Source organism: Macrobrachium nipponense, chromosome 1 (assembly GCF_015104395.2).
Source record: "Macrobrachium nipponense isolate FS-2020 chromosome 1, ASM1510439v2, whole genome shotgun sequence".
Classification (NCBI taxonomy): Eukaryota; Metazoa; Arthropoda; class Malacostraca; order Decapoda; family Palaemonidae; genus Macrobrachium; species Macrobrachium nipponense.
The window spans coordinates 127,648,704-127,664,238 of NC_087200.1; the positions used below are offsets into that span (position 1 = coordinate 127,648,704).

General features: G+C 48.8%; 1 protein-coding gene across 1 annotated transcript in view; it reads right to left on the reverse strand.

Moving 5' to 3' along the window:
* LOC135219619 (translin-like) overlaps nt 1–15,535 on the reverse strand; it is a 137,094-nt gene that overhangs the window by 99,911 nt on the left and 21,648 nt on the right. The window contains exon 2 of the mRNA XM_064256528.1: nt 7,149–7,306. Coding sequence (XP_064112598.1) covers nt 7,149–7,304 — 156 coding nt within the window. The 5' untranslated portion in view covers nt 7,305–7,306. The remainder of the gene's footprint in view (nt 1–7,148; nt 7,307–15,535) is intronic.

The window sequence follows — 15,535 nt, forward strand, 5'->3', positions numbered from 1 at the left end:
AATCTTGTGATATCTGGCAACGCATGCATAGCTCAGTTGAGGAGTGGTCAAGGACGACGCCGCTACGCCAGTCTTTCCTGACTCAGGATGACTTAACAAACAGAGGGGCGGCTAGAGGCGGGCAGTATAACATAAAGACCTCGGGTTTGTAGCTATGAAAAATACAAATTGTCTAAGAAAATTTGTCATTTGTTCATACGTGAACAAACCTTCGGTCTTAACAATAGAATACTCATACTTGGAGGGAGGTATAAGACATCCTAGACCAGCTGGGGGCCTACCCACCAGTCCAGCTCTCAAAACGAATGGTTTTTGGAGAGGGACTGAAGCCCGTTGAGAAGCTAGATAAATTGATATCTAACCACTAAGAACCTGTGTGACGTACAATGATACATGGGATAACCATTGTACGTATTGGGTTTGTTTCTTACTGCTGTCCGCTTCCCCCCTTGCTGGGGAAGGGACGAATAAACACTTCTATCGCTAATGAAAGAGATAGAATGGGGCTCGGTTACATAGCTTACCTGCATCGTCGTCCTGTCCAGCATTGTGATGACCGCTACCCTTTGCCCACAGGGAGAGGGAAGAAAAGAGAAGGAAGAGGAGCCAGTCACACTCTCATTCACTCTCCATTCATGTGATATCACAAGGACAAGATGCTACCTTGTCCTGTAAAGGAGCTGGGTAAGCTACACAACTTGTTGAGCAGCCACCACGGGTCCCAAGGAAAGTGTCCAAGGACATATGAGCAATATCCCGAAGGTAGAAGAAGGTGAAGCTAGTCTGGTTGGACCACACCCCTGCCTTCAGCACCTGTGCGATGGAGAAGTTCTTGCGGACACATGCCTCTAACTTCGTGGGCTCTCAGACGAAAGGTACTGGTGTTAGCACTCCTCTAGGAGTCGTATGCTTTCCTGATTACCTCACGAAGCCAGAAAGAAACAGTGTTCTTGGACACTTCTTTCTTGGTCACCCCGGTGCTAATGAAGAAGCGTCGAGACAGAGAAGCATCTCTTCCGTATCATAACCGGTGAAGCCCTCCAGGGAGGGGATCGTGAAGGACTCGAACCTGGCATCAGGGACCGAAGGGTTCTGAGTCTTCGCTACGTAATCCGGGACGAAATCGAGCGTAACTGATCCCCATCCCCTCGAGCGTTTGACATCGAAGGAAAGACTGTGAAGTTCTCCTACTCTCTTCGCTGATGCCAGGACCAGCAGAAAGACGGTCTTGAGGGTCAGATCCCTGCCTGACAACTGCCGGAGAGGCTCATAGGGTCTACGAGTCAAACTCCTTCAGACAAGAGTCACATCCTGAGTTCCATGGGTGGGCAAGACCTCTCGAAGCTTCTCATTAGGAGAGATATTTCCATGGAGGAGGAAATATCGACTCCTCGCAGCTTAAAGACTAGGGCCAGGGCGGCTCTGTGTCCTTTGACTGCAGAGACAGCGAGGAGCTTCTCTCGGTGAAGAAAGATGAGGAAATCCGCTACCTGCTGAAGAGTGGCTCTGAGTGGAGAGAGACCCCGTCTATGACACCAACCACAGAAGATGGACCATTCCCTGGTATACTGCTGCAGAGGACTGTCTGAGGTATCCAGCCATCTCTGTTGCTGCTCGGCAAGAAAAGCCTCTCGCTCGCAAGAGATGGCGGATAACCGCCAGCCGTGAAGACACAGGGAACTGCCTGGTGGTACCGTTCTACATGTGGTTGACACAGTAGGTTGTGCCTTGGGGGAATCTCTCTCAGTGCCTCCAAGAGAAGAGCCAGCAGGTCTGGATACCAAGTGGCCTGAGGCCATTTGGGTGCCACTAGAATCATTCGAAGATTGCTGGTGACCAGCACCCTGATGATCACCTTGCGAATCAGGCAGAACGGGGGAAAGGTGTAGACTATGAGGTTGTCCCACGGGTGTTGGAACGTATCCTCTGCAGCTGCCCATGGGTCTGGCACAACTGAGAAGAAAACCTGAAGTTTTCTATTCTGCCAGGTAGCGAAGAGATCCACTACTGGACGCCCCCACAAGTCGAAGAGCCTTTCTGCCACGTCTGGGTGAAGAGACCATTCGGTCCCAATCACCTGATTCTGGCGGCTGAGCTTCTTCTGCTACAACATTCCTCTTGTCTGGAATGTATCTGGCTGACAGCTCTACCGAGCAAGCTATGGCCCATTCGTGCACCTGTATCATCAATTGGTGCAACGGGTGCGACACTAGGCCCCCCTGTTTGACGTATGCCACTACCGTGGTGTTGTCGCTCAATAATACCACTGAGTGTCCCATCAGTCGTTCCCGGAACTCTTGGAGCGCGAGAAATACAGCCTTGAGTTCCAGGAAGTTGATGTGAAGGTGCCTGTCATGATGGTTCCACACTCCTGCAACCAGCAACTCTTCCAGGTGTGTGCCCCAACCCTCGGTCAATGTGTAATGAGAACAGAAGGGGGAGTGCGCAGGGGCACTCTTATTAAGAGGTTCCTGTCGTCTAGCCACCAGGCGAGGTCCTCACTTACTTCCTCTGTGAGAGGAACCAGGAAGGACTGTGGATCTTGTGCCTGTGACCAGCACTCCTTTGGTCTCCATTGAAGAGACCACAGGTGAAGATGCCCATGAGGGACTAATTTCTCTGGTGACGACAGGTGAGCGATCACGACTTGCCACTGCTGAGCTGACTGTTCCTGTCGTGACAGGAACCATTTGGCTGCCTCCCTGAGCCTGCTGATCTGCGAGTCTGAGGGGAAGACACGCGCTGCTACCATATCGATCAGCATGCCCAGGTACTTTCTCCTCTGCTTGGGTTCGAGATCTGACTTCTTGACATTTACCACGATCCCCAGATCGCAGCATAAGTCAAGGAGTCGATCTCTGTCCTGTAGCAACTGCGAGCGGGACCAACCAATCGTCAAGATACCTCATCAGACGTATCCCGACTGAATGGGCCCAAGCTGACACAAGAGTAAACACTCGCGTGAACACCTGTGGGGCAGTTGAGAGACTGAAACAAAGTGCCCTGAATTGGTACACCGTCCCGTCAAGGATAAAGTGGAGGTACTTCCTGGAGGACTGATGGATGGGTATTTGGAAATATGCATCCTTCAGGTCCACTGAAAGCAGGAAATAATTCTCCCTGATGGAGTCGAGCACTGAGCGTGCTATTTCCATCGTGAACCGAGTCTGGTGAATGAAACTGTTCAAGGGAGAGATCTATCACTGGTCTCCAGCCCCCCGTAGACTTCTCTACCAAGAAAAGTCAGCTGTAGAACCCCGGTGACTGATCTCGCATGATCTCCACAGCTCCTTTGCTCAGCATGGTCTTTACTTCTTGTGTCAGTGCTATGTCCCTGGCAGAACCAGGGACGTACATCTGAAGGTGGACCGGGTGTGAGGTTAGGGGTGGCCTCAACTCGAAGGGCAGTAGGTATATCTCCCAAAGGACATCCACTACCCAGGTCTGGGCACTGTAGCGCTGCCAAGTTGCACAAATGACTCGCCAGGCACACCCCCACTTCTGGCAGCAGTTGAGAGGGAACGCTGTCCCTAGCGTTTCCCTCTCTTCCCCTTCCGCTTAGCCCTTTTCCTGCAAGAGGAGGAGGCTTGAGAGAAGGGCTGATTCTCACTTCTTGAAGTGAAAGAGGAAGGCTGGGTCTTTCCTAGCGCTACCCCTGACAGTTCTGACGTCTTAGGAGCGGAGGAAGTGCTACCTAAGCTCCCAGGCTTAGCCACAGTTGAATGAGACTACTCAGAAGTCTTCGTAACTGCCTGGTGTACTAAGCGGTCGCTGTCTTCAGCTCTCTGCTTTTCCACTGCAGCGTCCACCATCTCTCTGGGGAAGAGAGAGGAGGAACCAAGCAGCGGTCTGTTGTGTAGACCGGCCACTCTGGTTACGCGAGTCAGGACTGAGTCCCATCTCCTCAGAACCAGGTTGGCCCACAGGTTGGCTGTCAGGTGGGCGAGGTAGGAGATGGCCCTACCTCCAGACTGGCAGAGTCTCCCAAACGCCGAGTCTTCCTTGGGAACGATAGGTCCCGAGGAGGCTGCGACTCTGGATACCGTGAGGAACCACAGATCCAGCCAGGAGACGACCTGGAAAGCTGCCATGGGAGTGGATTCCAGGGCCAGTGCCTCTTGCTGCAAGAACCAGAGGTTCTCAGGCAGCAGGTGATGAAGAGGCACTCCCAGAGTTAGACAAGCAAGCTCCAGGTCAATCTGCTTGGTCAGCAACGGGTCTACCAAAGGCACGTAGAAGCAGCTTGTCCGACCTGGTGGCTCTGAGTGAGGCCTCTCGTCTGGAGACAAGGGCGGTCACTTGGTCCAACGCACCGTCAGCCAAGGAAGACCGGGGTAGTCCCACCGTCGCTCTGGGTTCCTTCTTAGGACCCCAGAACGACTCCAACCTCAATGGAGGGTCAGAAGGAGCAACCATCGATCCTTCCCTGAGGTCATTGTGCTGATGAATCAGCGCAATGACCTCTGCAAAGGACCTGTATCTTGGGGGTGATCGCGTCCTGAGGAGATGGACTGTCAGATCCATCTAGGCCGATCACTTTCCGAGACGCTCTTCCTTCAGGAGGAAGAACCTCGTCAGACCCCTCGTGGTCTCCTCCAACCACTTGAGTGTACGGCCAAACCAAGCTCGAAGGCTCTCATGGCTGGACTATAAGGAGTACACTCCTCACGATCACTCCTGTTTGCCTTGCTCCTCCTGGTGTAGCCCGAGGAGGTTGAAGGGACAGGTGAGGAAGACCTGGCACTCCTACCCTGCCTACCAGCAGAGCCGGCAGGCTGGGAGGACTGCAGGCGATTGCCAACCCGCAGTGGCAATCGAGCTGCAGGTCTGGACCAGCAGTCTTCCTGTGGAGAAACACTGGACCGAGGACAGTAGCGTCAGTCTCTTGCGTCAGGAGCTGCTACCAGCCATGCGAGCTGTCCGGTCCTGGAGGGAGCAACGGTCGGGTGACTGGTAGCGTCTGCTAACTCAGCGAGAGCGAGCACTGTCCTCACAATGTGCGGTCCCAGAAGCAGCCGAGGCTGTTCCTGGTGACTGGGGGGACCTCTTCCCAGCCTCAACACGTGAACAGTCTGGTGGGACCGTCTCATCAACCCTGGGAACCGGAGGGTTTGGTGAGAGTCACCTGAGTGACTCTTACCATCCTTCTGCTCCGTGCCTGGATCCTGACGGCGAGCGTACTCAGTCGTCTTGTTCCTGGCGGCACGATCACCGGTAGGTGACCGTACACTCGGTGACGCTCGTGAGCGAGCGGCCGAGACGGTTCCTGGTCCGGAGGTGGAACCTCTGGAGCTGGGAGCGAAGGTACCAGCGGTGGCTGGTACTTCCACAGTCCCCGTCTTCTTCTTCCCTGAGGAAGGAAAGATGGGCCCAGTTCCCGGAGGAACGGGAGGACTAACGGAAGACCCACCTGTCCCGTCGGAGCGAGACAGACCCTTAGAAGTCTCTGTGCGAGGCTTCTGGGGGGGGGGGGGTGTGGGGGTTGTGAAAGCCACTTTCTTCTTCCTTGGCTGGGGGCCTTGGAAGTTGAAGGGGAAGAGGCGGCAGAAGACGACGAGAAAGGTGAAGACGAAGAAGACGACGACACCTTCCTCTTCTTCTTGGACTTCTTCTTTGCCAACTTCCTCAGGACAGCAGACAGGTCTCCCATCCAGGCTGGAACTGGGGCGGTTGTGGTGGCAACGGGGCCCAACTCCACCTGCAGGACCTGCAGGAGCAGCAGCACTTCCACAGGCAGGAACAGGGGCAGCAGGTACAGTGACGGCAACAGGAGGGCGATCCAAAGACAAGCTCTTCGGGCACTCGAAGTCAGGGGGAGGAGCAAGGACAGCAAAACCAGGTGGAGGTGGAACCATCTCCCTCCGGGGCAGACACGCCTGAGGAAGCAACAGTTGGGTTAAGGGGAGGGGGGGTTTCCTGTTCGCTCAGCGGGGGAAGGATCCCACCCTGAGCGGACAGAAGACCCCGAGTACAACTCCAGGTCAGGGTGTCGTCCTCCTTTCTCTGCACTTGACAAATTGAGTGAAGAGGCGGAGGGGGACACATCCCCCGCAGGGAAGAGAGCCATATGTGGGAGCTGACGAGGAGGGAGAAAAGAAGATGACGTATCAGTCACCAGAGGTGTCGAGGGAGAGCTTTCCGACAACACCTTGGCGGCCCTACGTGGCTTCCTCTTCTCGTACAGCTCCCACTGCTCCTCTGACCAAGAGACACAAATATCACAGGTTAAGGACCAAGAGCATTCACGCCCTCGGCACCTAGTACACAATGGATGAGGGTCCACAACATCGCTGGACCTGAAAGCCCCACACTTATGGCCTTCCACTCCAGGGCACACTCTCTGGTTGGATGGGGGGTGCGAGGGCTTCTCTGATTCGTGGGACTGCATGTTCAATCCAGTGATGCAATTCCACAAATAATAAACAAATAACAATAAGAGTACTTAAGAGTCACTTCACACTAGTATTCTAAGAAACAGGTTGAAAAGTAAGTAGGCTTGAAACAATCTTACGACAGAGGCGGGCAGAGAAGCGAGCACACGTCTTCACCCGACGGCGGTCGAAAGCAAAGTGGTATGTTTACCTCCAGTCGGGCAGGACTCCCAACCATCGGACAAGCAGTTACTGTCGAACTACCTTGTTAGTAAATCTTACGACCGGTCCAGCTGGAGCTGAATAGTAATTCCTTATGTAAAGGACCGATGGCTTGTATAACGTGTCGGAACAAATCCTGTGTGAAGACCTTTTGTATTTTAGGAAAAATACAGAATACTTTAAAATTTGCAGTATTTCTACAATTATTCATACCCATAGTCCATGTCACAACTTTATTATGTAATAGTCTTACTGTGAACATACTTTTAGCATATGGACTGAAACATCTACTATTGTTAAAATGCCGATTTCCAATACTATATACTGAATCTTTATCGCACAGTTAACAAGAAATTCACATTCTTCTATCTTCTAGTTCATATTTCAATATTCTTTCAACATATAAAATAAATAAAAAATAAAATTCTCTTACATGCTATCGTTACAAAATCAGGGTTTATTTTCCCAAATTCTCATTAATAAGACAAAAAGAATTACAGGCTAACAAAACCTGTTGCTTTAATCAGAACAAAGCTTCCATAAAAGTTACAGTACCTGCACACCTTGTGTATGGTGCATTTTCTCTAATGTTGTACTAATACTGTATGAAGTTTTTTCTAAATCCTTCACAGCTGCTTGCACACTTTCCCGCACTTCAGTTTCATGCTCTACACTTGTTCCATATGATGCAAATGCAGCTGTAATATCCATAGCTGTAAAAATCAAATAAGGAATATGTAATTTGAGCAAACACACCCCATTACAACCTGATGCTTAATTTATTCTGGTATGCACCTTACTTCTAGGAGACTTCATGTTACATCTGCTGTAAAAGGAACCACTCAAACTGATATCATAATATAACATAAACAGTTTTCAAAACGACAAACCTTGCAAATAAAAAAATAAAAAAAAAAAAGTTTCAAATTTAATTGAATTTCTAACCTGCGTTCAAAATAAAATTGAAATTTTTCCTGACAATAAAAAAAATGATTTTTTATTACATACAAACCCATAAGTTTATGAGTCATCAGAGATGCCATGAAGAACAAAATACATAAGTACAAATTTTCATAATAAATATTATTTGGATACTTACCTACTGTTACAAGTTAGCTTATATCTCTGCGCTGATATGCAAGTAAAGTAAGCATCCAAAAGATCGAATGGCTGCCTGAATGACTGTCTAATACGCCTATTCTCCACCAGGAATGTTTTGTGTGTTTTGAATGTTTTAACACTTGGTCAGAATTCTCCTTGATATCCCACGAAGTTGTGGGGAGGCTGGGGGGTGTCTACTTTATCAGTAGGTAAGTATCCAAATAATAAATTCTTAACCAAGCACCAGAAATGATTAGAAGGCCCTCTAATCTTTTCTGTCTTGTCTAGATAGTACCTTAGTGCCCTCACTGCACAGTGTCCTCTCTTCTTCTGGGCCTAAGATTTCCATCAAACTTTTGATGACAAAAGAACAAGGCCCGGGTTTGTTAGGGTCTTCATTCTTGGCTAGATAGCATAGTGTAAGGGAACATACTGCATCTCCTTGTGAGAAGCCTACTTTCTTGTCAAGGGCCTGTATCTCACTTACCCTTTAGGCTGTTGCTAGAGCAACCAAGAAAACAGGTTTTTTAGTAAAATTTCTAAGAGATGTGGATCGAAGAGGTTCGAATTTGAGTCCTGATAGCCAGTTAAGAACCACATCTAGATTCCAAGCAACCGTCTCTGAGCCCTTGGACTTAGTGGTAATGAAAGACCTTATGAGGTACGAGATGTCTTGGTTGGTAGAAATGTCTAACCCTCTATGATGGAATACAGAGATGAGCATTGCTCTGTATCCTCTGATTGTTAATGACGAAAGGCTTCTAGACTTCTTTAGATTTAATAGAAAGTCTACAATATTACTTATAGAAATCAAAGAAGATATGAAGTCATGACTTTTACACCAATCCCTAAGTATTGCTCACTTGGCCTGATGGACACTGTTGGACGCAGGACTTCTGCATTCAGCAATAGCCTCCGAAGCTACTCCTGAAAATCCTTTCTATCAGAGGAGTTTCCTGACAGTCTGTAACCTATCAGGGCCAGAGTGGACAACCCTTGGTGGAATTAGTTGAAGTGGGGTTGTCAGAGTAAATTTACTCTCTGAGGCAGTAGCCTCAGAAAGTCCATCAGTAGCAACAGTAGATCCAGGAACCACTCTTGTGGCCAGAATGGTGCTACCAGGGTTATCATAACACTTTCTCCAGGTAAGACTGAATGCGATTGGGGGATGGAAAAACCTGAAAACTCTAAGAGTTTACTATCACCATCTCCAAATATAGAATCTTCTGAGAAAAAATCAGCTGCGACTTCTGAAAATTGATGAGAATACCAAATTCTTGGGCTAAAAGAACCATTCTCTTGATGTCCTCCCTGCATTCCCATTGTCTGTAAGCAAAGTAGCCAATTGTCCAGAAAAAAAGATATGTTTATTCCCTTCAGGTGTAGCCATTTGGAGAGAGGGGTGAGGGCCCTCATAAAAACTTGTGGAGCAGTTGAGTCTGAAGCATAAGGCTTGGAACTGGTAAATAGGATCTTGAAATATGAAGCGAAGATACTTCCTGGACCTCTGATGTAGTGGTATGTGGAAGTATGCATCTCTCATGTTTATGGATGCCATCCAGCCTCCCTCTTGAATGGATGACATGATGGATTGGGATGTCTCCATCCTGAACACTGTCTTTTCCACAAAGAAGTTCTGGGCGCTCACATCCAATAGGGTCCTCCATTCCCCCCTTGTCTTGAGGACCACAAGGAGAGGATTGTAACATCCCTCCATCTTGATGTTTTCCACTTCCTCAACTGATCTTTTCTCGAGTAGGGAAGCCGCTTCACTCAAAAGTGCTGAAAACCACTAGGAGTCTACTGAGTGGGCAGTCAACACGATGGGTCTGTTGACCAACGGAGGCCCTTCCTTGAAAGAAATCTTGCAACCTTCCTCCAGAAGTGAAACTAACCAATCTTCCGCTCCTCCTCTCTCCCATTCTCTCCAAAACAGACAGAGCCTCGGTCCTATAGGTGCTAAGAGGACCTGTTCTTCACTTCCGGGTGGAAGGCTTTGTTGTCAACCTCTTGGTTTTTTCTGGTGGAAAAATGAAGGTTGGGCCTGGGTCTCTGATAACTTGATCTATTGCTGCAAAAGGGCAGTCTGCATGGAGAGACATTCTTGTTACTGGTAGGTTTCAGATTTCTTGGGCTTCTCAAAGAGAGAGTGAGATCCTGGGTGCTCTTCTTCTGCAGTTCCGACGATACTTTACTTACTGTAGAACTAGGAAAGAGATGTTGATGATCTAAAGGTGAATATAAAAGTTCAGATCTCTGTGAGGATGTCACACTCTTTGTTGTAAAAGAGCACCTCAGCTTCCTCTTCTTTAGCACTCCTAATGCGTACAGAGATGCCTATTCTTGTGTCCCATCCCTTATGCCCTTAACATTACACATAAGGACATTTAGCCAATCAGAGGCTACTTCTACATGCAGCTAGGAATAAATCCTAATCTTCTTGCTAATGTGCCTACTGTCCAGTCCACAAAACTCTAATACCTCAAAAATCTTAAAGAGGTTCTTGAGTAGATGGTCTATCTCCGTAGGGGAGAACACAACTTTAGCTACAATAAAAGCTGATCGCCTGAAGAATCTATGAGACTGAAGAAGTCCCCATGGGAGGAGGCAGCCACTCCCAGAGAGGGAGCTTTCCTAGTTTCATACGTCGAATACCTCCATTGAACTAGGTGAGGAGGGGGATAACTACATGAGGCTTTCCCCTGCTCCCTTTTTTCAGCAAGCCCATTACCTAGCTCACTAAGTACCTTCCTGGCTGAGGAAGACAAAACCATTTTAGGAAGCCTGTCTTATGTAGGTTGATCCGACAAAAGAACATCAAAGCTGGAGCAACAGGAACCACAGACGTAAACAATCTGGGAAAATCATGTGATAGGTATTTCATCAAAGCTGAATACAGTGAGCCCCCATATTTGGAGGGGATGGGTACCAGAGACGGCTTTAGTTAGAAAGGAACCATAAACCGCTCTCTTTTTCAAAATCCCTGCTCCAAAGAGAGAAGTGACTTCTCCTGAACCATCTTGGACCGCTTTATCGATACATGCCAGGATGCTAAGTAAAACTTCTGGGCTTAGGCCTTCTGAGTCGTGGGTCTTCTTGGCCAAAACCCCAAGGGACCAATCCAGGAAATTGAACTTATTCCAGGACATGGAAAAGCCCCTTGAGGAGGTGGTCCAACTCAGACAGGCCCCACGTTGCTCGAGCCGAGATTAAAGCATGTATCTCCTCGAAGAGTCTACAAGACTCGAGAAGTCTACAAGACTCGAGATGTCTGATTCCGCTGAAGCAGGAAGAGACAGGCCCATGTTCTCTCCTGTCACGTACCAAATGCCTCTTCTGCCTGTCAGTCTGGCGGGAGGCATACAAAACACCGTCCTCCCCAGTTCCTTCTTAGATTTTATCCAGGAACCGAGAGACTGGAGAGCTCTCTTCATCGAAATGGCTGGTCTCATTTTCAAGAACGATGACGACTTCAAAGCTTTGGCACTCGAAAAGAGAGAGCGAGGAGAAGGAGGAGCAGCCGGGGTCAGAGAGTCTCCATATTCTTTAAGTAGAAGTGCTGTAAGAATCTTATAATTCGACAGTCCTTCTCTCGTTGGAGCCTCTTCTTCTGAAACTTCTTCTAGTTCGAGTAGATCAGAAGGAGATTGATCCCTTTTGTCGGATAATTCTTCCGTCGACCTCACTTTTTCTGAAGGTCAAATAAGGCCTTCTAATTGGTGAGGGACTAAGTGACATCGCAGCTCTATGATGGAAAGCATGAGATGTTTCAGTTTCTAAAGGATATCCACTAACTGGCGAATCTTGCCTAGCTGGCGCCTAGCTGGCTCCTGGCGCCTCGCGCCTGGCTGGCGCCTCGCTCTTGGCTGGCGCCTGGCAGGCTCCTCACTCCTGGAAGGAGCCTGGTTCTTATCTGGCGCCTCGCGCCTGGTTGGCTCTTCGCCCCCTGCTAGCACTTCTCTTTTGGTAGGCGAATCACTCTAGGGTGATGCCTGGCGCCTACTTGCGCCATGTCGCAAAGCAGGCGCTTCTGCTTCCTCGCGCCTGGCCAACGCTTTGTTCCCAATAGTGACGGCCGCCTGTGCAACATCTAGCATGGAGGGTTCATTGCACCTGGCAGGAGATTGGCGCCTAGACAACCTCTTGATAAGAAGAGTGTTATCCTTTCTGCGAGGAGGTTCTTTGGATAGAACTCCAACCAAGGATGCTATCTGCTCTTGTACATTTAGCAGGATCTTCTTGGTAGCCGCCTCTCTTTCCATTTCATAAGGAGGAGAGGGCGATCTGGAAGGCGCCTGAGGCTCCCTTACAGCAAAGGGAGTCGAAACAGCTCTCTTAGCTCTCTTGATAACCGAGGGAGCTTCTTCTTCTGAAAAGCGCCTCGGGGCTAGATTAAAAGGCAGGCGCTTTCCAGCTCCTCGGTTCAAGGGCGGAAAGATTTGTGTCTTTCCACCCGCGCCTCGGTGAGGAAGATTCTGAAGACGAGAAGCACTCACACAGGACGCTTTTTCTATAGCGATCCCTGGCAGTCTGAGGCGATACAGAGCCTGCCGAAGGGACGCTGACCGTTGGGGAACCAACCTCCACAACCTCCGTAAGGCTTTCGACATTCCTTCTCCTCTGGGCCAGGGAGCTTGGAAGAGGTCTAGGCCTGGGAGCGTTGCAGAGCCGATCAAGAATCTGATGCCCCCTCCACTACACTGGAAACACTTACATCCACTTGATATATCAAAAACCACTCTGCTTACCTTCCAATGCCGCCATTTTGACCTGCATTCTTTGAAGGGTAGCCTTCAGGTCTGCAATTTCCGATGCTGAATCTGTTGGATTTGCAATTTGTGAACGGGCTGATACAGAGGGAGAATCATTTATCATATTATTAGGAGAAGAAGCTACAAAACTAGATATTGGTTCATTAGACCTAGATCTACTTAGGCTTTTAGAGGTAGCTTTCCTCACTCTATCTCTATCTAACTTCTTCAAGTAAGAAGTTATAGTCTTCCATTCTTCAGCACTTAAACTTTCACACTCTTTACATGTGTTAGCCAAAGAACATTCAACCACTCTACAACGTCGGCATACAGTGTGAGGATCTACCGAAGCCTTCGGCATCCTCACCTTGCAGCCTTCATTCACACAAACTCTCACACCAACACTCGAGTCAGACATTCTTAAGAAAAATCCAAAAGCATGTCCAAAAACGAGTCCACGACAGCGAATGCCAATACAACGATCCAAGTACGTTACCAAAAAACAGGTCGGTGGCCAGAGAAGGATCAATTGCGATGAAAAAAGAATTCCAGTCAGGAGGTAGTAACAACAATGTTGACACCACCGGCGACAGAGAAAATCTGATAAAAAACAAACGGGAATGGTTCCTAGTCCTGCCACCCAGGGCAGGGTGGTAGATCACCTGACCTACCTGTAGCGAGTGCTGCGAAATTTGATTTCTGTCGGGGACGACGGAGTCTATAGCTAAGTATATATCTGTCAGGGAAGTTGAATGTATGAAAACTCACAGTATTTTGACACAAGCACAAAGTATTAGAGAGCAAACCAAAGATTTGAAGATCCAAAGCATATGACGAAAGGCGGGCAGAGAGAAGTGGAGAGCACGTCTGTCACCCAGCGAGGGCGAAAGCAAAGTGATTCTTCACCTCCCAGTCGCGCCGCTGAATGTAGGACAATCAGTTAACTACCGATCTCCCTTGTTCGAAGCTTACAACCGGTTCCAGCTGCCGCAAGTTACATTCCTATTGTTAAAGGACCAATGGTTTGTATTGTGTATCGGAACAAATGTATTTTTTTGCGAGCACTTTTCATTGATTTAAGTCTATATTACTATTTTGACTTTTTTATTTTTAATAATTGTAGGCCTGAAATATATATAATCTTTAATGTTAGCATGGTAGGAATGGCAAATCATCGTTGCCAATTTAGTGGAGCTTCACACATATGCCAATGCATTTACAAACTGTTTCCATGAATTCTAGTTGTCATAGTAATGAAATAATGATGAAATTGCTCTATTATCACAATTTGTCGAAAATTGTATTTTTCCTAACTATACAAACCTGAGGTCCTTTAACAATAGGAAAGTAATCAGCGCCAAGCTGGACCAGTCGTAAGCTTAGAAAAAGGGGTTCGATAGTTAACTGCTTGTCCGGTAGTCGGGAGTCCTGCCCAACAGAGAGGTAAAGATTCACTTTGCTTTAGGTCCAGGAAAACAGAGTGAGGGGTGGCATGAGGTGGGACTATATGTAAAGGACCTCAGGTTTGTATAGTTAGGAAAAATACAATTTTCGACAAATTGTGATTTGTTCCGATACGATACAAAACCCTCGGTCGTTTAACAATAGGAAGATCACTTATTGGTGGGTGGATCTGAGTCTTATGAACAGACAGGTGTTCGTCCGACCTTGGTTACCTCCCTGGTCGTAAGAGCAGAGGGAGGGATCCTAGCCTCTGTCCAGCTGATCGGGGTGTGCACCGCAGGATCAGTGGCCAGACCTCTGGACCAAACTCATAAGTGGGAGGCAAGCGTGCCTCTTATGAATAGCAAGCAAGAACTAGTTCCTACTTCAAGAGCCAAAATAAAGTTCTGGGTTTGTCTCTTGTTTGCATCCACTCCCCCCCTTGTAAGGGGAGTGGTGGATAACTGCTCCCATCCCTACTGAAAGGGATAGGCTGGTGCTTGGTCGCGTAGCTTACCTGCATCTGCCTCCTGTCCAGCATAGTGACGACCGAGGATCTGCCCACAGGTAGAGGAGAGAAAAGAGGAGGAAGAGAAGCCAGTCACACTCTCTTTCACTCGTCCATTCATGCAGTCACACAAGGATGTGATGCTGTTATCTCCGCTCGGGAGCTGGAAAGCTACACCACCTGTTGACCAGCCACCACGGGTCCCAAGGAAAAGGTGTCCAAGGACCTGTGGGTAATATCCCAAAGTTAGAAGGAGGTAATGGTGGTCTGTTTGGCCCAAACCCCTGCCTTCAGAACCTGCGCCATGGAGTTCTTGCGGACCATGTACACCCTCCTGATCACCTCACGAAGCCAGAAAGAAAGAGTGTTCTTGGATACCCTTTTCTTGGTAACCCCGGTGCAAACGAAGAGGAGCCGACACTCAGGCCTGAGGTGCCGAGTTCTCTTCAGATAGCGCCGTGGCGCCCTCACAGGACAAAGCAGCATCTCATCCGCATCGTTATCGGTGAAGTCCTTCAGAGAGGGGATCATGAATGACTCGTACGGGTCGTCAGGGACCGAAGGGTTCTGAGTCTTCGCTACAAAAAACAGGATGAAATCGAGCGTCACAGATCACTATCCCTCGAATGCTTAACATCGAAGGAAAGACCATGAAGTTCCCCTACTCTCTTTGCCGATGCCAGGGCCAGCAGGAAGAGGGTCTTGAGGGTCAGATCCCTGTCTGATGACTCTCGGAGTGGCTCGAAGGGTCTTTGAGTCAAACTCCTAAGGACGAGAGTCACATCCCAGCCCGGGGGCCTGAGTTCCCTGGGTGGGCAGGACTTCTCGAAGCTCTTCATGAGGAGGGAGATCTCGAAGGAGGAGGAGATATCCACTCCCCACAGTTTGAGGACTAGGGCCAAGGCAGTTCTGTATCCTTTAACTGTGGAGATGGAGAGGAGCTTCTCTTGGCGAAAGAAAACGAGGAAATCCGCTACCTGCTGAAGAGTGGCTCTGAGAGTAGAGAACCCCATCCATGACACCAACCACAGAATACGGCCCACTTCCCCTGGTACTCAGCTGCAGAGGACTGTCTGAGATATCCAGCCATCTCTGTTGCTGCCCGGCGAGAAAAGCCTCTCGCTCGCAAGAGATGGTGG